Source organism: Nannospalax galili, unplaced genomic scaffold, assembly GCF_000622305.1.
Source record: "Nannospalax galili isolate Female #2095 unplaced genomic scaffold, S.galili_v1.0 scaffold252, whole genome shotgun sequence".
Classification (NCBI taxonomy): Eukaryota; Metazoa; Chordata; class Mammalia; order Rodentia; family Spalacidae; genus Nannospalax; species Nannospalax galili.
In genome coordinates, this window is record NW_008333886.1 from 4,969,311 (window position 1) to 4,995,355 (window position 26,045).

The 26,045-nt window shown below is 42.5% G+C and overlaps 1 protein-coding gene across 1 annotated transcript in view; it reads right to left on the reverse strand.

Annotated features, from left to right (window-relative positions):
• Positions 1-26,045, reverse strand: part of Klhl14 (kelch like family member 14) — a 130,202-nt gene that overhangs the window by 91,988 nt on the left and 12,169 nt on the right. Inside the window, exon 3 of the mRNA XM_008828848.3 lies at positions 1,607-1,728. Coding sequence (XP_008827070.1) covers positions 1,607-1,728 — 122 coding nt within the window. The remainder of the gene's footprint in view (positions 1-1,606; positions 1,729-26,045) is intronic.

The window sequence follows — 26,045 nt, forward strand, 5'->3', positions numbered from 1 at the left end:
TAAACAAATGTAAAGAAATGAATATAAAACCTTCACTGACAACTGTTCACAGTTCTCCGTTTACTAGAGGGCCTCAAATAAATACCAGCTGGATGTAGCTTGAAGTTTTTGGAAAATGGGTGGGTCCATGAATGAGTATCTTTTATTAATGGGGCCTAAAATCTTGTTGTCTGTTACTTTATGTTTTTCTCTCTGGCAGGCTTTAGTCCTTTTTTCTCTGACCTTTGAGTCTTCCCATGTCATTCTGTGAAGGCTTTCTCTATTGATTACGTGGTGTCAAAACATTGCTTCTTTGATTTTACTCTAGCTTTCATTTATGATGCATCTTTAAAGTACAGCTGGTTTTCTTACCAAGATGTTAAACTGTGATAAATGGTGTTTCTATCCAAAAGAGATTAAAAAACATCTAAGAGGTCTCTCACACTATTTTCTTCTTTCTCCTTCCTCCTTAATCTCGCTGTTTCTGTTCTACACTTCCTTACTACAACTGTAGGATAGTGGTGTCCAGGGACCTCTCTCGATGCAGTTCCTGGACAATGCTACTGTAGGGATCTGGGGTGGGCCAGCTCCTAAATATACGATTTCAAGCACCACCTCACATGTCTTTGCTCCTTGTCTGCCCTTGCTGATGCACTTTTGTGTTTCTATTGTTTTATAGGGTTTTCTAAGGAAATGATTTTACAAAAACAATCTGGTAAAATATATAACTGCGTCAAAGACACACAAGATAAGAAAATCTAACTTCACTTTTGTTGGTTTTAAATGTATGGCTTTGATTTATGGATCAAAATTTCTCATTTATTATTTTATCTATACAGCTCTGGGCAATTTTGACAGTTAAAATTTAGTTTTATTGACCAGTGCAGCCATCGTGCCCATGAGGGGACTGGTGCACACAGCCTACTGCGCTCAAGAAACTATGATATTTGATTCCATGACTGAGTCAGATTGGGAATCATAACCGATATAACAATAAGTTCCAAATCTCAGTGCCCAAGGCAAGAATTTTGCTGTAAAACACAATCACCCTTTAAGGAGAGGAGGAGGAGAGTCTTGGTTGGAAGTTTGCAAGCACAATTTTATGCAGCTGGGTAAGCTATGAAAATATTCATTCCTCCAGCTTGGGAGAAGCCTAAAGAGGGCCTTTCTGGAAAGACCTGGGTCCCCAGACTGAAGGTGGGGCAAGGAGGCAAATGGATGTTAGGAAGAGAGATAATGAACAAAAGTGCCATTTTGACGTGAGAAAACTTACTAATGCTGTTAAGCAACCTTTCAACTTCTGTATCAACAACAACAACAACAAAAATCTCTGACTGAAGTATTTCTAGGGGGCAATATCTGCTCCCCCTGCCCTACCCCCATCCATTTTAACACATACAAGAACATAAACCAGACCAGTTTTAATTTAGGCCTATTTGACTACGAAATTGGCCACCTCAGCAATGTTAATTTAGTCTTTTACTCTAAATCTTCCATTATATAGAAACAAATCTCCAAAGGCTAACAGATCAATACAGTGTCTGATTTGATTAACCGTGGTTTTTGAATTCGTCAAGACAATTCCAACCTGAAATAAACAGGCGAGTAGATAACTAAGAGCACTTACTTGTGAGTATTTTCCACGTCTTCTTTTCATCGTCGTAATACTGAACCAGATTGCTAGGGAGCCGGTCCGGTCCGGGAGGCAACCCTCCAACCAAGAGCAGCATTTTCTTGTTAGAGCGAATTCTTCACCCAAAACAAAAGAGGAGATGAATAACCACATTATTGTAGAGTCTTTTCAGTGGCAACGAAATCATAACCATCAAAAGAATGTTCCTTGCTTGCAGATTTCGATTTCATTTGTCCCTGTTTCTTCTTCCATTCATACCTCAACAATTTTTTTTGAACCAAGCAGAGAAATGATCAGAAAAGCTGCATATCCCTGTACCCGTGGAATAATAAAGCTCCCTTTATGCAATTTATTAGAGGTTCATTCTAGAACGGTCTTTTCCTTATATTATCCCTTTAAATCATCACTCTTTACAGCTGAGTACACATGAATGTTCCGGAGTTGTACTAAGGTTAAGCATTAAAGTTGCATGTCAAAAATCGTATTAGTCAAAATCATTATTATAAGCCATTCTCCAGTCAAAGAACCTTGAAAAAATTAAGGTTATACAGAGAGTTTGGGAGTCAAACCTTTAATCACCCAGGGAACTTCAAATACCAGTTTGGAGTGATTAGTAGCAAGGCTGGGCTAACTGGGGTGGGTCTCTGAGTAGGTAGGAACATGCATTTTTGTTTTGTTTGTTTGTTTAATTTAACTTAGACTTCTGCCTCCACCCCCATTCCCCCACTCTGGCTCGCCCTCCCCTCTGCTCTCCCCCTGTGCACCACTGGTGATACAACAGCACCAATTGGTAAAAATGAGACTGTGATATCGTTGCAAGTCTCCCCAGAGTGGAGCTCTGCCAGTGCTTGCCACTGATCCAGCGGCATGAACCCGCTCAACTGTGCAAAGTCACTCTAATTCCCTCCCTCTGTTTTTCTACCTTCCCCCCCAGGGGGCAACCACTGAAAGGAGTGACTACCCACCCATCAAGAGCTGGCAATTCGCTGCTATTAACCGTGACTGTGATTCCCAGTCTGCCTGGCAGTTCCTGAGAACAGGCCTGCGACGTCTCATATGCAGTAAAAGCTATAAGATGCACCCTGGCCGGCCTACACGACCTGATGGATGTACAATCCTCAGGAACAGTAATGGATTGAGCACACTTGCCATTGAAGCAGAGAGAGGAAGCCCAGACCCCCACAAGGGGCCTGCTGATTTAACAGTCACTTTACATATAATTGAACTTTTCATTTACCTGAAAGGCTCAAGGTGGTGGTGGAAGAAATGGAACAACCATGATTGAAGGGAAAAGTCAATAAATACAAAAGAGTTTCTCTTATATCTGATCACAACCCATAGCGTGACTCTGAATCTATGACGGCACATCTAGTCCGTTCTGATTCAAGGATGCCTGGCAAAATGGGCCCCGTGGAGCAGCCTGTGTGTTGGTTAAGAACCTAACACTTAGAGAGTTAATTTAATACGGTTAATGACATTTCCGTATGAAGGAAGGGAGTGAGAGAATTCCTTTAACGAAACTCTGGTATCATTGGATGCTTTGCAAATGCCTCAATAGGAACAGTACCTTCTGGAGAAGCTACGCTACAGAGCCACCGATAGAGGGCGATGTCCTGATAGAGGAATAGCCATGTAATTAGCAGCGTGCAGCGTTCATTTTGGTATAGATGAATGAAAAGAGAAAGAAACAAACAGATCCAACTTCTTTAAATTTAATGCACACTTGAACTGCACCCTGATGCCTTCCTGACCACTAGCTAGCAAACAAAAATTGAATACAATAGCAAAGATCTCCCTATGTTGAGTGTTTGCTGATGAGTAGGTTTGTGAGCAGGCTAAGAATTGTCAGTGCATTAAGCATTGTTTCTTTCAAAAAATTATTTATTTTAATTTTATGTGTATGAGTATTTAGCCTGCATGAATGTAAGTGTACCCATGTCATGCAATGCCCCTGAAGGTCAGAGAGGGTGTTGGATCTTCTGGAACTGGAATTACTTATGGTTGTTAGTCACCATGTGGGTGCTGGGATTTGAACCTGAGTCCTCTGTGAGGGCAGTCAGTGCTCTTAACCACCGAGCTATCTCTCCAGCCCCACGTCTTCTTCCTTTTTAGTCTTTTTTTTTTTTTTTTTGGCTCTTAACCACCCAGGCATCTCCCCAGCCCCCCGTTTTTTTCTTTTTTAGTCTTTTTTTTTTTTTTTTTTAATTTGGAAGTAATACACACATAGTTCAGGGCCCTATAACTCTGTAAGCACATAGTCACAGAATTGGTATATAGATGTTTTTATGTTTATTCTTTTGAAACTGTTGAGGTCTAAATAATCAAGATTGCATTTGTGGGAGAGAAGCCAAGATAAAAAAAGCAAATGGTCTTTTCAGGTTGCTAAAGTTGGCCTCTGGAGGTCAGTCAAAGTCATGATTTTGTGGCTGTCGACATGTGCATGCTGTTGGAGCACAGATTGGTAAAGATATACCAGTGTCCACAGAATAGTCATGGAGGAAAGAGTGCTGGGTAATGGCGCTTGTGGAAAAGCAATACTGCTTTAAAATGTGTTTGATAGATGACCCAAAGAGAGAAATGCATGGCTCAGACATGTTTGTAAGCTCATCTTACTTGTGGATAATGCCACCCTCCCTGGGACAGTTTTGCTAGTGACTTTTCTCACTGATGGAGATAGTTTGTCTTTCAGGTTGAGAAGAGGGTCTGGAGTCTTTGTGTTGTTGTGTCCATGTGTTCTCTAAGAGCACAACTTTCAACACAGGGGTACTGAGCATTGGCAAATGGCCACAGCCCTCAACCTTGCTAACAAGGATGTGACTGAAGGGCTAGCTAGCCAGTAGCATTGAAAGACTCCACAAATGTAAGAAAAATCCCCAGCCCATCCAGTCTCCATAGGAAACAGTGAAGAATTACAGGGCAGAAAAGGGAATCCTATTGACCCACATTGGTTGAGCGTTTTCAACCAAAGGGCAGGGCTTTGAGTACATGATGCAGAACTTTTTTAGAGCATGTAAAAGACACATTTCAAGTATTTTGCATGGTTATTCTTTTACTGCCAATTCACTTTTGAAGTTTATGTAACACAACTGTCCAACTTAGTATCAAGCTTTTAAATTCTAAGTCAAGTTTAAATCTCCACTTTGCCAAAGTACATGATATACTGGAAAGAAATGATCTATATGAAACCCAACATGTTGTACAATTAATATAAACCAATACAAATGAAAAGCCAAACCAAATAAAACCCCTCTGCTTTATGAACCACATGAAAACAAAAATAGGGTAAAGTGTGTGAGAAGTTGCACCACACAGAAGAAAGAACACACAAAGTAATGATACACATCTGAGTGGTTTTCTCAGCATTTGTGAAAGCATGTTGACTCTCAAAACAGCCCAGAGCAGTAGATCTAACTGCATGTGACAGACGGGTAAGAAAGCTCCCGTAGCCGCTATAAGGAAACACGTATTGCATACAATATAGTTGCGTTACATACAACTATGAAACTTTCTGGATCCAAATAAAGAGACCTAATCAAGATTACCCTCATTAAATATTGCTGAAGAATAAAACAGATGAGAAAAACCATCACACATTCTACTTTGATAAAAACACAATGTCAGCTATTCAATTACTCCTGGAAAGTAACACGTGACTAATTCCCTTGGAAAGGCTTTCATTCTTTTACAATACACAACTATGATAGTGACAGAGGCAATACTGGCAGAGAATAAGGACAGTGGATTGGATCCTGAACCCTGATTATCGTGCTGTTTGCTTAATGGGTGTGAACTTCAACTTGCAAACACCCTGAATGAAAAAGATACCTTGTGAATCGCAAAACTAAAATTAGAGGAATCTGACTGAGCAGAAGAGAGTTTCAATGAGTTTTTTTTTTTCATGATTAATTCCAGTAGAACATTCAGGCTTCATTTTAGATTAGGCAAAATCTACAAATGCTGGCTTACTGCAATAGTTAAAATGCCTTCATAGGGCAAGATGGTATATTTTTAGAAGCTCTTTACGAAGGGTGCTGATTTAATCTTCATTAATATGTTCACTTTCTAGCTTTTATTATTTTAAAAATACTTCATTCCCCTTTCTGCATCATCAGGTCAAAGTAATGTATTTGAAAGAAAAGAAATGAGAGAGATTTTTAAAAAGCTAGAACAGGTCATGCAAATGATATTATTTGGATACCTTTCAATTCCCAGATCCTTGCATCCAAAAATATAAGGTTAAAAAAGTGATGGGATTTGAAGGTCTCCTTCGTTCCAGCTCAGTAATTGCCCAACATTTGCCATGTGTCACATTTGGGTGTACGCACTCTCCTGCACACCTACTTTGGTTCAGGGGATGAATGATTGAAGAATGACCTAAAGCCTCCTGGTGTAAACAAATTTTTCATCATACACGTGTTCTAAATGTGGTAAAGTCCCATTTATTTATAGCTCAGGGATTCAGAACTTTCATAATTGGGAAATGGGCCAGATAAAGTTATCCTTTCACATGATACATAAGAAAGTTCTCATTTCCTGTAATGCAAGAAGAGTTTTTAACACGTTGGAAAAAGTCAGTTTGTAGGCAGTTACAGCCACCTATGTATGTTTGTATAAAATTCACTGTGTAGACTAAATAATTTTCATGTTTGTAAAAGAAGGCATTTTTCAGTGTTCTAAGAATGATTAAATCATAAAGCTGAAAGGAAATACTTAGGTGACATAGTTTAGTCACTCCCAAGACTGACAACTTATCAGGATCCACTAGGGAATTAAACATTTTATATTCTTAACAGAGATTCTCAGTTTTCAGCCCTCAGAGATGCTGACTTCATGGGACGAGGCCTTAAAAATCAGTAGTATCTTTGGGCAATTGAGATGGCTCAGCTGCTTAGAGCACTGGCTGTTCTTGCAGAGAACTAGGATTAGGTTCTCAGCACCCACATGGCAGCTAACAACCTTCTGTAACTCCAGTTCCAGGGGATCTGACACCCTCTTCTGGCCTTTGAAGGCACTGCATGCACATAGCACACGTACATACACAAAGGCAAAACATTCATAGGCAAAAAAGTTTCTTAAAATCAATAGTATTTTACAGCCTTTACATGGACCCTAACAGTTACCCAGCTAGACTTGAGACCACTGAATTTGGTCTGGCTCTTGACATGATGTAGAAATCTTTTAATTTTTAAATAGTGATCATTCTTAGCTATTTAGAAATTTATAATGAAATGGACCTTAATTTTAAATCCACTGGCATATTGGAAATTGTTGGATTTGTTTCATTTTCTGCTGTGGGGAGATCTTCTAGAGGACAACTTCTTAAACCACACGCCAAATGTGGGGGGGTCATGAAAAATTCGGCAACTATTAAAAGTTTCTGAGTCCACAATGACCAAAAAATTAATTCAAAGTCAAACCTGTAATGCGTCTGAGGTGTTTCTGGCAGTGCTTTACCATACATGTGACATTGCATGGCTTTACTGTAGCCTTGGCTCTGAACACACACCATGGGTGCTTCACCCTGTGCATACTGTCATGCCACACAACACCAGCAAACACCTAACACCTCAGCTCAGATGTGGGACTACTGAATATTAAGGATTAGCACGCTTAAGATATGCCTATTGGTGCTGCTGCAACAGCGGCACAGATATTAAGGGACTAAGGCTCACTTCATAAGCTAGAGCCCACACTTGTCACTGGTACTGGAGCCCAGAACCTGTGGCTACAGAGGTCACAGACAGCAGAGAGAGCCTACTATTATTTTGTTAAGTGGATGTCCTAGTTTGTTTCTCCATTGCTGTGACAAAATACTCTGATCAATACCAACTTGGGGAGGAAAGGGTTTATTGAGCTTACATCTCCCAGGTCACAGTTCATCAGGGAGCCCACGATAGAAACTCAGGGTAGGAACCTGGAGGCAGGAGCTGGAGCACAGACCATGGAGGGCCTCTGTTTACTGGCATGCTCCCTTGGGCCCTGCTCAGGCTGCTTTCTTATGCAACACAGGCCCACCTTCCCAGGGGTGGGACCACCCCTAGTGGGTGGCCGAGCCCTCCCACATCACTCAACAATCAAGAAGATGCCCCACAGACATGGCCACAGGGTAGTCCAATGAAGGAAATTCCCCAATTGAGGCTCCCTCAACCCAGGTAAGTCAAGTTGACACTATAGCTATCTAGCACAATTGACCCCTTGTCAACTTGACACACAAACACATCACTATTAAACCATAACCTTTCCAATTCTTGTCCCCAAGATATGATGTTAACATTAATATCACAACCAACATAAGACAGTACAACCTCAAAAACACCACAGTCCTTAAAAAATTCCAAACACCTAACAGTCCGTAGTCTCTTTTAAAAGCCTCAACTGTGGGTGGGCTTCTTTAAAATCCAAAACAAGTACTATCTTATTTCAAAGGGAAGAATTGGCTACACCTTAGCAAAACCAAAGTCCAGCAAAGTAGCTCAAGGCTGGACATTGGGGATTCACTCACGATCTTCTGGGCTCCAAAGGGTTCTGGCAGCTCCACTTCTGACTCTGCAGTCTACAACACACATAGCTCGTCTCACAGACCCAGGCCAGCTCCATTCCACACCTGCCGCTGCCCTTGGTAGTCGTCCCACAGTCCTGACATCTCCAAAAAGCTGGGGTCACCACTGAAACTGAGGCTGCACCCTCACCAATGGCCTCTTCTGGCCTCGTGGGGTGCAACACCTCAGATTCTGTACATGACCCCTTCAGTCCTGGGATCTTCACTGCAACTGAAGCTGAACTTTCACCTATGGCCTTTCCTGGCCTCTTAGTGCCAAGCCTCATCTGCTCTCTGTGACCCCTTCACACTTTCAACACCAGAACCATGCAGGAGTCTCTTACACATGACCAAGTCCTGCTTCCAGTTAGAGATGGAGGTTTTGGTCCCCTCTGTGTGCTGACCCTGAGGAAATACCTCCCAGAAGATTTCACCACAGTGATACTGGTCTCTTGATTTTTCAGCCCCAGCTAACCAGCATCAATTGTCCCAGTAAAGCAAAGGTTTTACTTCAGGTTCTGGTCTCCTCTTAATCACAGCTGATTCTTTGCCCCAGCCAACCAGAATCCATAGATTCTCAATTCAAAACATCACACAAACAGCCCTGATAGTCTCTGCTTCCCTTTGAAGCTTCACAAGCTAGGCCCCCATCATCCACAACTCTTTCAACATAACTGTTCCAAGCTCCACAGCAACAAACTCTGAGCACTCAATGGCTTTTCCAGCCCAAAGTTCAGAATGCTTCCACAATCCTAAATATATCAAGGTCAGGTCTTTCACATCAATACCCTACTCCTGGTACCAATTTCTGTCCTAGTTTGTTTCTCCATTGCTATGACAAAATACTCTGACCAATACCAGCTTGGGGAGGAAAGGGTTTATTCAGCTTACAACTTCCAGGTTGCAGTTCATTAGGGAGCCCAAGGTAGGAACTCAGGGCAGGAAACTGGAGGCAGGAGTTGGAGCACAGACCACGGAGGAACTCTGCTTACTGGCTTGCTCCCTTGGCCCCTGCTCAGCCTGCTTTCTTATGTAACACAGGCCCACCTGCCCAGGGGTGGCACCACCCACAGTGGGCTGGGCCCTCCCATATCACTCATCAAGAAGATGCCCTTCAGATATGGCCACAGGCCAGTCCAATAGAGGCAATTTCCCGATTAAGGCTCCTTCAACCCAGGTGTGTCAAGTTGACACTAAAGCTATCCAGCACACACCTGTAACCCCATTAACTTCTATTGACTCCCTCTCCCCCAGGCCCTCCTTTTCTTCTGCAAGGCATTCAAGTCCCAGCAAGACCAGGACAGACCCACATGGGCCCAGGTATTTCTCCATCCCCCTGAGAAGCCCAGGATGAACTTTAGACCCAGCAGGAGGCCCTGCTCACAAGCAGAGGCTTCATCCAGCTGGTACAAAAGCAGTTACAACGCACTGGAAACAAAGTGTTTTCCTTCTCAGAACACTCAGCTGTAGTCTGGGACCACCCAGCTGGAGATGCCGTGTAGTCAGGCTAGCTGGACTATGAGTGTTCTCAGATTCTGCAGTCTCTGCCTCCGGTCTTGTCATAGGAGTGCTGGGATTATGGATGCATGCCCAGTTCTGAGGATTCAAACCCAGGTCCTTACTCATGCGTGGCAAGTGCTGTACCCACTGAGCCATCTCCTTGGCCCATTTGGATTTTTTTCAGCTCTTCTCCTTTTTCCCTCTGAAATGCTACATCACTGGGCGGTTTCCTCTGTAATCCCTGGCATATGGTGTTTAGGAAGAGATGATCATTTGTTTTGAAGCAAATATTTGAGAGTAAAACTAAGCTGTTTTGAAGAGGCAATGCAAATTAGATTAGATAATGTCCCATCTTTGAAAGCCAGATTAAGTAGTGGTGAAGAATCAGTCTGATCTGGATCTAAATTTTCCTTCTGTCACATCTTGTACTTCTAACCCTGATCTGAATCAGCCTCAGAGGCCTCATAGACACGAGGCTTACAATATGTCTTGAGGCTTAAATTGAGTCATCCAGGTGTTGTGAGAAGGTAAATGGTTCTATCTGTGAGAAAAGTCCCTCTCTAATCTAGAGCCAGGTCTCAGAGAAAGATGCCTTGAAAGGGGACTGTCTGCCCAGGGAAGGAAGAAAGCAAACTGACGCCTCCAACTCAATCCAGGAAGGGAAGGTTGAGGGAGACGGAAAGTGCTTACGACTCCTGCCTGTGATTTTCCAAGTCCAGTGAACTTGTGCCCATGGCAGCTTCCTGTCTGGAGCTATGGCAGTAATGTATGTAGGGACTGACCTGTTAGGGGCAGAAAACCCAAACTCCCAGGGTTCACAGACTTGAGAATAGGGGTCTGAGTCCGTTCAGGTTATGTAACAAAAAAAACCTCAGACTGGTTGGCTTAAATAACAGACCTTCATGTCTCAGATTGAAGACTGGGAAGATGAAGCATCAAAAGATTTAGTTTCTGGTTATACCCAACACTCTGTTTATGTCCTCACAAGGTGAGAGGAATTGGGGGCTGGAGGAGAAAGCAAGCTCTTTCCCTTCTTTTCTTTGGAGGCCATTAATTCCATCACAGATGCCTCTTGACTCAAAGGCCCCACATTCAAACACCTCCATGATGGAAGGTAGGGCTTCACACAGAACACTGGAAGGCAGGGGGACACAAACATTGAATCCACCTACCCTACTTCTAGAAGCCACAGGACTGGAGATTTGTAGCAATTTTAGCAGACCTAGGAAGTCCCTTAGCTGACATCTAGGATACATACTGAAAATATTGATGTAGTTCCCATAGTGATCAATTGATAAATGACAGCTATTATTACTACGCAAACTTAGTAACCTTACAAAGCACTCACTTGAAACCCATCTTTGGAAATCTGGCGTTTTTATTGCTTAGAAACCTTTCAGAAGCCATATGTTGCACTGTTTATAAATAGGTCCAATAGTTACTTCATAAGCAAGATTAACAAAAATATAAGACCAGTCGGCTTCCAGGAGTGGTATGGATCCAGGCCTCATTCATAAACTCAACCTACTTACTCTCTGGGCTGTCAGTTCTCTCCATAAAGCAGCCAATAAACCCCAGGATATCCAAGTCATCAATTTTGAAGATGCCCTTGTCTGACTACTTTTTGCTATTTTCAGTGGGTTCTATAACTATAGTTTTTTTTTTATTCTTTTGTTTTTGTTTTAGACAGGGTCTCCTGTAGCTCCAGCTGGCCTGGAACTTACTATGTAGACCAGGCTGCCCTCCATCTCACAGAGATCCACCTGCCTCTGCCTCCCAAGTACTATTGTTTTGTTTTGAGACTGGGTCTCACTATGTATCTCTGGCTGACATGGAACTCACTGTGTAGACCAAGCTGGCCTCAAACTCATAGAGATCCACTAGCCTCTTCCTCCCAAAGGCTGAGATCAAAAGTCTGTACCACTACGCCCAGCTGTAGTGTGTGCATCTATCATCTATCTATCATCTATCTATCTATCTATCTATCTATCTATCTATCTATCTATCTATCTACCATCTATCTACCATCTATCTATCTATCTATCTATCTATCTATCATGTAGGCATCTGACATCGATTTAACTTTCTATTTATCACCTCTATGACCTATGTTCTATACATCCATCCATTCATCCATCCATCCATTTCTCTATGTATCTATTTAATCATCTATCCTATCTATCTATCTATCTATCTATCTATCTGTCTGTCTGTCTATCTATCATCTATCTATCTATTATCTATCTATCTATCTATCATCTATCTATCTATCTATCATCTATCTATCTATCTATTATCTATCTATCTAAATCTTTAAAAAGGTACATTTAGCTATTTATTTTGTGTGTTTGTGTGGGTATCTGTGCCACAGTATGCACTTGCAGGAGTCAGCTCTTTTCTTCTACCATGTAGGTCTTCAGGCTTGATGGCAGGTGCCATTACCTGCTGAGCCGGCTAACCAGCCCTGTAGTGCTTAGGTTTCTTCTCTCTACCTGAACTCTGAACTCCCCTCAGTCGGCTTCTGTTGGAATAGTTATCTCAATATCTCAAGCAAACCAGACCTGTCCATTTTCTGGGTTCCTGAGTTCATGTAGTCCACCTCTGTATTACATATATATATATATTAATTTTATGTGTATGAGTGTATTGCCTGCATGTGTGTAAGAGCACCTGTGTCATGCAATATTTGTGGAGGCCAGAAGAGGGTGTCAGATCCACTGGAACCCCAGAAGAGGGTTGTTAGCTGCCATATAAGTGCTGGAACTTGAACCCAGGTCTTCTACAAAAGCAGTCAGTGCCCTTAACTGCTGAGCTAGCTCTCTAGCCCCCACCTCCACATTTTGTCAGTTAATCTTTGCACAGCTTGATGTTAATAATTATTTCAATCTTCTTTTTAAAATCTGTGTTTGGGGACTAAAGAGATGTGTCTGGCCTTACGCTGAGCTGAGAATGAGAACTCAGGTCCTCATTTGAATGGCAAGTGCTTTACCCACCAAGCCTTTGCCCCAGTCTTCAAAGTTTTTCTTTAAAACACCAAAGAATTCTTCATTACCTGTCATCCACGCAGTGCTTATCTTCCCCCAGATTATAACCTCCCTGATCGCTCTGATTCTCTCCTTTACTGTCCTGTAGGTGAATGCTTTGCTTGAAATTCATTTTCAGGACAAGAAAGTTTTTGAGTCAAGAAGTGAACAACAATAAAATCAATTGTGAAAAGGAGCTCTAAATGGACGTTGCCGAGACCACAGGGAGAAAGCAGGCAGGGGAAGAGTCTGAGTCCTTGGCCAGAAAGAGGTCTCAGAAATCAGCTAGCCTTCCAGAAACTTCCAGCTGGAATGGTACCCAGATCTCCCCAAAGGAGAGCTGATACCCTTTTCTTAAAATTTTCCAGAGAAGTGAACTCCCCTGAGAATTTGTTCCAGCTGATTTGCTGTTGTATTTAGGTTTCTTTATCATAGCTGTTCTTGGTAATTACACAGCAGCTTTCATGGGAAGAGCCTTTAAATAGAGCTGATAATGCCTCTCTGAGGTAGGTAAACACACAGCATCATTATCCCCATTTAACAGACCAAAGAATAGAGGAAGGGGGCATGGGGACCCTTCCCAGGGGCTCTGGATAGATTTGGTCTTCTCTGTTTCACAGGGGTATGTGCCTGGGTTTTCTCTCACAATTCTCCTGTGACTTGGGGAGGCCTGGGAGCACCTTTGCTTCCCACCCTCTGCCTTTAGAACCACCCTCATCCTCCCTCCCACATCACTCACCACGTATAGTGATAGGAGTCATCAGACCTTTGCATGATCTAGTTTTCTTAAGACAGAGGGAGCTGTGAGAGCTGTTGGATCACAACAAAAATGCAGGCAGAGAAAACTGCTGACTATATGCAAAGGCAGAAAGGATTTAGTACACAGCAGGTGTCCAATAAATGCTGTTGTATGAGTGAAACCATGCTATGATGAACAGAACAGAAGAACCAATGATGTTATATAGTGAAAGGCAGAAACACATCACCAATCATTTATATCTTTGTTTTTCTACCTGTTTTAGGATCAAATCAGGGTCAAAGGGCAAATGGTAAAGAGGAAATGACATTTCTGAGCCTTGTGGTAGAAGAGCCCCAGGGTAGTTTATTGAGGGAAAGGAGTGTGTGTGTGTGTGTGTGCGTGTGTGTGTGTTAGTGTCCTGCAAAGAAAGGCCCGTGTGTTAAAGGCATGGGCCTTAGCTAGGAGCTATTGGAAAGCATTGGAATCTTCAAGAAGTGGAGCTTAATGGGAAGTTTTAGGCCACTGTGGGCATGTTTTGAAAGGCAACATAGGACACTAGTTTCTTCCTCTTTCATTAGGCAAACAGCTGTTTCTGCCCTGTGTGTCTGGTCATAATGGGCTACCTCTCATGGGACAAAAACTGGGAGCCCCAAATAAACCTTTCTTCTTTTTAAGTTGACAATCTTAAGTATTTTGTTCCAGAAAGAGAAAACTAATAGCCACACTGATTGATTTCCAAGTCTAACCCATTACCTTTACCATGTGCTGCCCCCAAACTGTCCCTGATTCTATTCCTTCTAGAACACATTCAAACAGTTAACCTTGCTCTTGTCATAACCACTTTGCTGTTGTTTTGGTTGAGTGTCTCTGCCTTTCTTTTCAGTGTTTTGTTTCTTGACATGTGAAAATGTAGCCAAAGCTGGCCTCAAACTCGTTATACAGGCAAGAATGTTCTTGAACTCCTGATCTTCTTCCTCTACCACCTGAGTGCTGGGATTACAGGCAAGCACCACCACTGACTCTTTATCGTAAGAGTTCTCGGGTTCAGTGTTGTCTCACAGAGTAAGAGTTATCCATGACAGTGCAATAATTATTGGACTTCAGTTATCAGCAGAATATAGGACCAGCATAACTTTTGTCATATATGTGACATTTATTATGATGTTATTCACATACTATTTTTCTTAAAGTTTCTCAATTAAACAATACTCGTAAAAACTTCCTAGCTTACCTCAGCGCTTCCCAGTACAGGTTGGGATAACTTTTAGAATCTTTCTAGGGCAGAGGCATCTCATAGAAATCCTGATTTAATGATCTAGGGTAGGACCCAATATCAATTTCTTTTTTTAAAAATTAATTAATTTATTATTATTTTTTTAGAAGAAGCATTTCATTACAGCTTTAACATACTCATTAACAGTTTCCAGAGCAAAGATACATCTCTTTCAAAAGTGGTTATAAAACTTTTAGGTTCAATTTCTTTTTAATAAACTGTTTTCCTGGGTGATTCTAGTATGCAGCTAGTACTGAGAACCATTGTTCTGAGCAACCATGTTTATGAAATCATGGGCCTCCTAGCTACATTTCATCTGTAATTCATGTTAAACAATGGCAATATACAACCTATTAAAACACATTTTAACAAGTTTCTCACTGGGGCTGGAGAATTGGCTCCTTGGTTGAGAGCACTGACTGCTCTTGCAGAGGACCTGGGTTCAATTCCCAGCATCAACATGGCGACTAACAACCATTCTAACTCCAGTTCCAGGGAATCCGATGCCCTCCTCTAACCTCCTCAGGCATTGCATGAGGGTGCAGGCATAATACTCTCTCTCTCTCTCTCTCTCTCTCTCTCTCTCTCTCTCTCTCTCTCTCTCTCACACACACACACACACACACAGAGAGAGTTTTTCACACACCACCTGAAATTATCACACATCTTATCATTATAGGTAAGTAATACATGGGGGAGGGGTGCACTATAATCAACAGAAGCTAGAACTTTAAAGTCAGGAAATCTGAAACCTAGCTCACATCTCAACTCTGTATTTTCTATAGTATGATCACGGAAAAAAATCAGTATCTTTAGTTTTATTTGTTTATTTTTAGGAAAGGCTCTCAGGTAGCCCAGGCTGGCTTCATTCTTTCTATTCAGTTGGTGATAACCTTGGCCTCTAACCCTTTTGCCTCCTCATACCTTTTGTTGGGATTATGGGCCCACATCACTATGCCTGGTTTTGTGCAATACTGGGGACTGATCCTGGGGCTGTGTGTATACTAGACAGTCTACCAGCTGAGCTACAACTCCAGTTCTTGTTTGTTTTTGAGATCGGGTCTTAGTGCGGAGCCTAGGCTGTCCTCATTTCTATCCCTACTGCCTCAGCCTCCTAAGAGCTAGAAACACAGAGCGTGCCAGGCTAAGATCAGCATTTTCATTGGCTGTAGCCTTGTATATTTCAATTATAGTTGAGCATTTTCCATGCTTTGACTCCTCACTTCAGCCCTGGCTAACTCACAGACAACTTCAAGTCTGTCCCCAACACATATTATTCCCAGAAAGGGGCCACACCCTTCAGCACATAGATGGTGTAGTTTGCCTCTGATTTTATCAGTTTCCTCTGGACACCAAGTCTGCACACTGGATGATGACATCAGAGGCAAATCAGATAAGAAAAGTCTCCTGGGCTTCACCTGAGTTCATGAGTTATAGCCCCTGCTCCTGACTTAAATCATAATCCTCAAGGTCAGGGCAGATCCATCTTGACACTGAGCAGAGCCCTTGAAACTCTACCCTGGCTAGTCCTTTGCTTTGTGAGCGCCAAGGACTTTCAGACAACTGTTCACTCATTGTGCTTACAGCATCATCCCCATTTCCAGGAAGTTTCCTTTTTAAATTTGTATTTCTTCTTCTTATTTATTTTTAATCATACCTGTGCATCTGAGTGATAATGCCTGTGGTGGCCAGAGAACAATGCTGGGGGCCACACACAGGAACTCTGTTCACCTTTTTGAGACAGTTTCTCACTGACTTTGAGCTCATCAAGTATTCTCAAGGACCATCCTTTCTCCACCTCCCAGTACTGGAATCACAAGCACATCACCCAAGCCCAGCAGTGTTATGTGGGTTCTGGGAATTGAACTAAGGTCCTCATGCTTGTAAGGCAAGCGCTTTACCAACTAAGCTGTTCCCTTGGCTCCAAAATCTTTTTGCCACCTAGAAATGTCTATCTCCTTTGCTTGGTTACCTATATAATCCTTAAATCGAATACCCAGTGTTTAGTGCCTCTTTTCTAAAGAGCATAGACTGCAATAGAAATAGCAGCTCCCCATATCCTCCACATCCCTTGCATGACAAGGGTCAGCTCTCATCTTGTCCCCTGCAAGTGGGAGGCAGGGTCTCACTGCTCACTGGAATTCGAACACTTACTACTGAACACCAAATGCCTGAGTGTCAGGAGGTGGGACTTACTGTCCCGGAGAGAAGCAGTTCTACATAGCCTGCAGACAGGGAGCTGTTCAAACTCTACATAGCCTAGTGACAAAAAAAAGGCAAAGCAACATTCTCACCATAGTGATGGATGGATGCCTAAATAACATCTGCATTTAAACTCTGAAGAAAGCTTGGTTGTTACACTACTTGTCCTTCTGAGAACCAGACTCATTACTGAGATTTCTCCATCCCTCATCTGGGTGACTTTTGGAAGCAGTAACAATGACTTCCTGACTTGAAAGTTTGCACGTGGTGACAAGAAAAAGCACAGAAAGGCAGTGGAGGAAAAACATGAATTCAAGTTGTGAATTCAAGTTGCAAACCCACTCACAGTGTCTTTGAGAGTGCAAGAGTCAAAAATGCTATAGCAAAATGCTGTGCTAAAGAGACATGCTCAGCCATTCAAAAGGGGCTCAAAAGGGACAGAGGTCAGGTCCCACTACGTGATCTGAAGCCCAATTTCTTCCGTTACTGTAACTCCAGAGAGAGAGATTCCTCTGGGGAAACTCTGAAGCTGGCTCAGAGGCGCTGGAACCAGCCTCCTGCCAGGCAGGCTCTTTCCAGTTGGAGAGTCACTGCAGGAGTGGCCGTGCATGCAGGGAGACATTGAGAAAAGTTAGTTAGTGACTGGGTATGTTAACTGCAGGCGTTTCCAGAATATTTACGGCAAGACATAGACGTCTGTAAGAAAAGGGATTGCGGCTGATGCCGTCTAAAGAGGCCCAGAATTTGTTCCTAGGAGGGGGAGGCATTCTATGAAACCATGCTAGGGTTGAGGTAAAGGAGGATGCTGTTCTTATTTGGGGGTAGATCTGCCGCTAGGGAGTGAGGCAAGCGGGTGGGTGAGCTGTGGAGACAATGAGGTGTGGCTTGTGGGATCCAGCTTAGGGACACCCTGCTGCTGTGGGTGAAATAAGAATCTCTTAGCTTCTTTTCCTTTCTCTCCCCATTGGGAACCACTTCTTTCAGTTCTTTTCTGCTTCACCAACCCCAGAGGGGAGACGGTACCAAAGACAACCCTAGCCTGAAGACATTCCAATGTCCGTGTCGTGCCCCCTCCCCCCAAGGGCTCTGAGACACAATCAGTCAGTACACTGTAATTTGCTTTCCAATCATCGGATCTCTGACAAGTAGAAACGAATTATTCTGACAAAGTTTACTACATACCTTAAAATGGAATTGCAGACACTCTGCTGGGAGGCTTGAATTATATTCCTCTAATGCTCTAGGGCAGTAGGTACCCAAATTTCATCACCAGGCAGTAAATTCCCTAGAGACTAATAATTCCAAAACTTTCCCTATGACTTGTTTCCCTTTTTCTGATCTCAATATGTCATATTTCTTTTAATGTAAATTCCACACAGATTCTCAAACCTTTCTTTGAACGCATTACCATCAGTACTTTTGCTTCTCCTCTACAGATACGTAGCAAATTGGAAAAGAGAACGAAGTATTTCAGTCCTGTGATTTTCCAGTGTGGTTCAAAGCTCAGAGTAGCAAAGATCTCCTGAGCTTCTTCCTAAAAGTGCAGGTTCCCCTGGGTGGCACTGGAGAGGATATATTTTATTTTGAAATGCTTTGTGGTTGACTTTTAAGATAACTACTTGTTTATATTGGATTTTCTGGGGTGGATGAAAGAGAGTCTTTTTTTTTTTTCTTTCATAGTTTTGTTATTGGAAGTGATAGGAATTTATTACTGATCAGGGCAGTTGCTCATCTGCCTATGTAACTTTATCCTCACAGATCTAGTTGGGGGGGTATTTCTTTCTTTATACTGTTTTATAATTTCCATGTCTTACTTCTAACATTTGAGATGAATTGATGTATCTCCCCCAAATTCGTATATTGAAACCCTAAACCCCAATGCGATTGTACTATATATGTACTTTTAAGGAGGCGACTGATGTTAAATGACTTCTAAGGATGGAGCACTAATGTAGCAGGACTGGTGTTTTGGTACGAGAAAGATGAGACATGAGACTCTGTGCAAAGCTAGAGTTAAGCCCATGTAGGGTGGGGAACAGCCTTCCAGCCACAGAGAGGCTCACCAGAAACCAACCATGCTGGCACCCTAGCCTTGAACCTGCAGCTTCCAGTGGCCCCATCTGTGATGCTATGCTGACAGACCAAGCACACTAATACAGCTGTCCCTGGCAGAATGAGGAAGGGCTTAAGAAGGACCAATGAAGGAGTCTCACCCTCAATTTTGGGAAGGAACATTTGAGCAAAGGAACTCTTGTGATGAAACCTTAGTATGGCTGCCTTAGACAAGACCTTAATTCTACCTCGCGGTCACTGCACCTGATGGCCCTGTCACCTGTTCTGTGTAGGGAGAACCCAGGATATCCAGAGGCAAGGTTCTTAGTACTGCTTTGTTTAGCACCTTGAAGCTGGGCAGGCGTGCTCGCACCTGATGGCCCTGTCACCTGTTCTGTGTAGGGAGAACCCAGGGTTTCCAGAGGCAAGGTCCTTAGTACTGCTTTGTTTAGCACCTTGAAACTGGGCAGGCATGCTCAGTCTTAATGATGACAGGGTTGCAGTGGTAGAAGGGGCATCTGAGAGGGCTGAGAACAGATATGGCTTATGTGCAGAAGCCATGCCATAAGCCTTGGTGATAGACTCTAGTATCCACAAAATTACAGATGTGAGTTTCTTTGGGCTTTGAGAGATTTTAAATGATTCTCATGTCTTAATGCAGAATTTCCTTGAAAAAAATAAAAGCGAAGCACTCTAGAAACATTCTTATAGGATAAGCTTATTCTTTCTAGGTCAGAAAGACTATTGTTTTCTGGAACTTGGAGTGTTAGTTTGTTCCACTGCTGGAAGGCTCAAGGGCTGTTTTCTGTATAGGAGATGCCCCCTTCCTAGGAGTGGAGTTTTACTCATCTACCTGCTGTTACTGCTGTTGCTACTCCCTAATTCTGGAGAATTCCAGGCTCTATGTTTATTTGAATGCCTTAAAGGTGGTGCTTAAGGGGGCTGGAGAGAGGGGTCAGCAGTTAAGAGCACTGACTGCTCTTGCAGAGGACCCAGGTTTGGTTCCCAGCACCCACATGACAGCTAACAACCCTTCTGTAACTCCAGTTCCAGAGGATCTGACACCCTCTTCTGACCTCTGTGGGCAATGCATGACATGGGTGCACTTACATAATACATGCAGGCAATATATTCATATACCAAAAATAAAAATAATAAAATAACTTTTAATAAAAGGTGGTGTTTAAATAGCACTTTCTAAGTTAAATTTTTTTTTCTTTTTTGCTTTCTAAATTTTGAATTGAGAAGGCCTGAATAGCATTAGAAGTCTTTAAGGTTCTGTGTATTCTAGAATGCAACCTGGAGTTTGGTTCCTTCCCTAAGACATCACCAAGGGTAGAAGATGACTGCTAAAGAATAAGCAAACAAGCAAAAAAGTCCCCACAAGACAGCAACAAACTCAACAGCAACAACAAAACCTGACTAATGTAGATGACCTGCCTTCTCTGCACCAGACAATATAGTCCGTGCTGTTATCACTGACTTTTAAGTAGTACCCTGTTCCTTCGCTTATCCAAGTAAAGTTTTTTCATTTAAATTCTAAATTCACCCTTTACCTTCCACATCCTCCACCCTGGACTCAGAAATATGATGGTTTCCCAGAGCCTTTGTTTTTGAGGATCTCATATAGCCCATGGTGGCCTTGAACTTTCTATGTATGTAAGTAGTCAAGGGTGACCTTGAACTTCTGATCCTCCTGCCTCTACCTCCCAAGTTCTGAGTTTATAGTTCTGTGGGGCCATGTCTGGTTTTTGTGGTGCAAAGCCAGGGCCTCTTGCGTGTTAGGTAAGGACTCTACCAATTGAGCTCTGTCTCCTGACCCCCAGAGTCTTCCTTTTATGTTAAAAAAAACCTTATATTTTAATAGATTATGAAATTATCTGTTCATAATGATTTGTCATCAAAACAGAAATCATTTGTCTAGGAACATGAGCATTAAATCTCCAAAATGATTTGTTGGCCATCCTCCCTATGTGGTCACATGCTCTAAGCCACAGGGAAGTTAAGAGTACCTAACCCACTGGGAGTAGTAAAAGCATCAGAATTGTCCAAAGCTGCAGATATTTTTTTTTTTGTCCCTGAGGAAAACTGTGGAGACTGTATCAAAGGGGAGAGGGAGCTGCCCAAGCCATTCAGATGATGGATTTAGCTCTCCCATGTCTGACTCTGCCTCGGCACCATGTGGAGGGAAGCCCTTAGCTGCATGCCAGCCCCCACTGAAAACTTCCCATTTTGCTCTTTCCTGCTGACCTCCACAAGGAAGACTTCTGCATCTCTATGAAGCTAAAAGTTTTTGGGTTTTAGTTTTTAACTTTATTTTATTTTTCCTGTTATGTGTGTGTTGGGGAGGTAGCTGCATATAAGTGCACTACATGCATGCAGTGTCTGTGGAAGCCAGAAGGTGGTATCCCCATCTCCCGGAACTGGATTTATGGACAATTGTTAGCCACCCATGGGTGCTAGAAACTGAACCTGGGTCCTGTGCAAGAACAAGCAGTGTTCTTAACTGCTTAGCTATCTTTCTAGCCCCAGAGTCTGTGCTTTAGTTTTGTTTTGTTTGGGGTATATTTCTTCTTATTCTGGGCTGGTTATTAAGGATTATCTTTGACTGTTGCAGCAGTCAAAGAATTCCACTTCATTTCCCTAGAATAATTGTTACATAAATATTGTTGGAATAAATGCTTGTTATGTTGCCTTTAAAAACATTTAAGTAAATAATTTGAATGATAAAGAATTTATCTTTCATTCAATAAAAGACTTGCTTAGCTAAGTCCAGACGACCATCGGAGAAACATAGTGGTCGAGTCAACATAGGCAAAATAGTCCACAAAGAAGAAAATGGCATCAACATCAGTCATGGATCATTTTCCTGTCGTACAAATACCAATATTTTTAATAGCAGTCATCTGTACCAAACCAAAATATATAAAAAATTTTCCTCAGTGCATCTACATGAATTTTCTTTTCAACTTCTGCCAACAAAGCACAATTCTTGCAGAAACTAATCTCAGCTGTGATTCAAGAGCCACAAGAAGTCTTACTGAAAATGCTCAAAGGACACTCATAGTTCATTAACAAAGGCAAATAATACAACCAGAAAATAGCCAAAGGAGTTAAATAGACATTTGTCAGAAGATGTTGTGATCAATAAGCAGGTATAAAGGTATTTGGCCTGACCAGCCAGTGAGGGAATGCAAACCACAGTGACACAGCACTTCACACTCACCAGGATGACCATGAAAAAAGAGGTTAAGTGTCAGTAAGGCTGTGGATGAAATGGAGCCTCATACCCTGCTGGTGGGAAAGCAATACGGTGTTGGAGGGAAACCAAGATGGTGCAGCTGTTTTGGAAACCATGCAGCAGTTCCTCAAAAGGCTGGTCATTGGGTTAAGGCTAACTGAGCTACTATAGGAGCTGGCAGCAATTCCACTTGCGGGTATGCACCAAGAGAAATGAAAACCCATGTCCACAGAAATGTGTGCATTGGTGTCCACAGCAGCACAACTTATAATAACAAAGGGCAGCAGCAATCCAAATGTCCATCATTTAATGTAAGAACAAAATGTGGTATATTCATACAACTGATTACTGTTCATCCATAAGAAAGGGCAGAGGCACTCTCCACTCTCCACAATGTGGGCACATGAACATGTCATGTTACATGGAAGAAGCCAATCAAAAAAGACTATGTGCTATCAGATTCTATTTATGTGAAATGTCCTGAACAGGCAAATCTATGGAGACAAAAATTAGATTGGTGGCTACTGAGCCAAGTTTGACAGGAGGTGTTTGTATAGTATTTAAATGTTCACAAGTATGGTGGGTGGAGAAGACAGTAGTGGTGAGGAATGAGGGCTGATTGCCAATAGGTATGGGGTTTTCTTGTGAGAGGGAATGAGGTAGAATGATTAAAATGGTCCAAAGTTAATTGTGGTGTTGATTTTATAATTCTATGAATATAATACACTTATTAAATTATATACTTTGTGGCATACAGGGTGATAATGTCCCCTCAAGAGTCATAGACTAACAAAACCCAGTGTCAGGCAAGGGAGCCTTCCCTTGGAGTTGTTGGCCAAGGTAGTCAAAGAGATTCCCAAAACAAGGTGTTGCCATAGCCCTTGGTTGCCTCTCAGAGCATGAAGGTAAGACTCTATTACTGAAGACATCACATACTTCAGGCCCAGGACATGGAAGGATCAAGCTGGAATTGACCTGTAAGCTTCCTCTCTGAGGGCTACTATAAGGACTCTCGTAGTACTAAAAGGTGCTATGCAATCTGCCAAAGGAGAAAAGGAATCAGTAGTCCTACCCAGATGTAAACCTTATCAACTACAACAATGACCGATCCAGCAAGATATCCCTAGTGTTGGAATAATGGCAATTATATCTCAGGAGTAACCAACTGCTGTTGTATTGGACTTAAGGCCCACTCAGTAGGAGGGAATTCATGCCTGGTACTGTAACACAGCCAGTTAACTATAGCTAGAGAAGTCAGAGACCTTAGAGGAGAACCTACTATTTCTATTTTCCTAGATCAATATTGTTTCTAACTGTATGTATTCTAAATACTTATCCTTATACCCACAGATAAGTGTAGCTCTCACCCTTCATAAAAGAACCTTCTTTTGTAGCAGAGGCTATTACAGAGATCTATACCTGCATGGATCCAAAATGCAAACATAAGTGACTGTTGGGTGCCCAGGCCCGACTGGTACATCTACAACACAGCCTCTATACCAATGACTCAAGGAACATTACAGATGAAGGGGTGGAAAGATTGTAAGAGGCACACCAGCTTTGAGAGAGGGTTTTCTGAACATGACATGGAAGCTGCACCCACGAAATCTTAATGGGGTTGCACAAGTAAGACCTGCATAATGACTGGTTGGCATGCCAACACGGATGGGGGAAATTTCACAAGGCTGCACTCCTAAATGTAGTTACAGGCAATCAGGAGAAGAAAAATCAGTTTTCTCCAGAGCAAGCTTCCTGATAACACATCCAAATCCACGTGGTCACTCTAAGCACATGTACCTATGGGCAGCGCTAAATGGACTCAGTAGGTTGCATATATACATATATACTTATATGTAACAAGAATAATCATAGTAGAAGATGCTATGAATTTGAGATGGAATGGAGGGGAGAAAGGAAAGAGTTGGAGGAGGGAGAAATAAGGGTAATGGGGTGAAAGTGATGTAAAAACAGTACTGGTATGAATTCTTCAAAATTTTGAAAAATAGATAATATACTTTAGATGGCAGATTGTACAATGTATATGTTATAGCAGTAATAGAGCAATTCTGTATGACTCACCCATGGCTTATCTAGCTTTTCTGATTGCTGATACAGAGAGCCCAAGGAGACAGAATTGGCACCAGGACTAACCAGGGCTCTGCAGGGAGCTCAGAGCAGGATAAAATGCACATGGTTTAAAGCATGGGACAGTGGATAAAACAGGTAAGTTTCTGCAGGAGCACCCTCATTATCAGCGCAACCCTCGCAGCAAGGTTGTGGGAATTCAGTTCAGACAGGAAAGGGGTCCTACCTAACAGGTGAAAGAAAAGGCAAAAAACAAAGAAATAACCCTAAAGTAGAGCTTAAAAATAAAAATCACTGATCATTAAGTCTTCTGTCGGGCTTTACAGGCCACGCTGTGCGTTCAGCATCTGAACATTCACAATGCGCCAAGGTGGATGTTATTATGTGCGTTTTGTAGGTGGGGAATCTGGAAATAGGTTAAGTAAATTACCCAAGGTAGAGACAGCTTGTAAGTGGTTGAAGTGGGATTTGAACCCATATCTGTCTGACTTTTAGGTATGCCGAAGTATGCAATAGAGCTGTTCAGGGTATTTGTATTATAACCTTGACTTTTTATGTGTCTCTCACATGACATCCTTCTTTCATTCTCTCTCTTGTCATTTTGGAGTAAATACTTGTGAAAACCTTAAGAGAGGGAGGTTACAGAAATTGCCACTGACAGTGATGGTACTGTTGCTATAGCAACCAATCCACCAAATTGGTCTGCGCCACGAGGCACGCTCTTCTGTAATACACCCATGCTGTCTCTGTCTAGGATGTTTCACGGCACCACCGAATCCCTGTGAAAGCACAGAGGGCAAAGTGCGCCTCTGGCAGCATGAAAGAGTTCCTCCCAAAGTTTCTCCCTCTCGACGCCCTCGTTTTACCTTCTGTCTTCCAGTTCTTTCATCCTCCGTAGAGGGTTCTGAGATATTTGGTTTTAAGGGTGCTAAACAACAGGGCCAATGTGCTGTCTGCTTTGTTCTCATCGGATTTACAAACACGAGTGTTTTCTTTTAGGCAGTAACTTGACCACCCGTCCCCAATCATTCGTCACTCTGTGCTAGACTAAGAATGGACCACCGTCTTGATCCCATCAGACAAGTAAAACAGACCTCATTTGATAACAAGCCACAGAAGTCACCACACAGAAAATCAGAAGCTAGCAACACTGTAACTTGTGAGTGCACACAGCCCACAGCCCACGTGTGTATCCACATTTCCTAACAGTGCCTCTGCATTTTCAAGGACTCCTTTTTGGATATTGATGCTTTTTCTCTTCCTCCCCGTCTCCATTTCACCGGCCTCGCCTGTCTTCAGAGGCACCTGAAGGCACATAAGGCAGGGAAGTGAAACCGACTGTAATTCTTCAGTTCACTTCTCTGCAGCCTCCAGTGAGCCAGGCTCCGTACGGTGGCCCAGCTGAGCTCTGTGAAGTTCAGAGCCCTCACACAGGTGCAATTTACCAGCCCTTTCACAGGCGCTCTGGGAACAGAGAAGCCAGACATTTGAATGTGGAGGGTTCTGGAGTTGAAGTGCAGATTAGAAAGAAGACAGCTCTTTCCAATGAAGGGGGATACTGAAAGACTCATACTTTAAAAGGCCATTCCTTTCCCTCTGACAGATTAAATATAAGTTTCTGAGAGCCACCCAGGCCCAGTGATCTCCCCACTTGCTGATGCCCTTGCCTTTACCTTGAGCTTTATTTTTCTGGTCTTAAAAGTCTCAAATTATTTGGTGCTGTAATTGAAATTACAAACACCTCTCAGAGCTTTGTGACAGGCAAATATATATTCAGGGA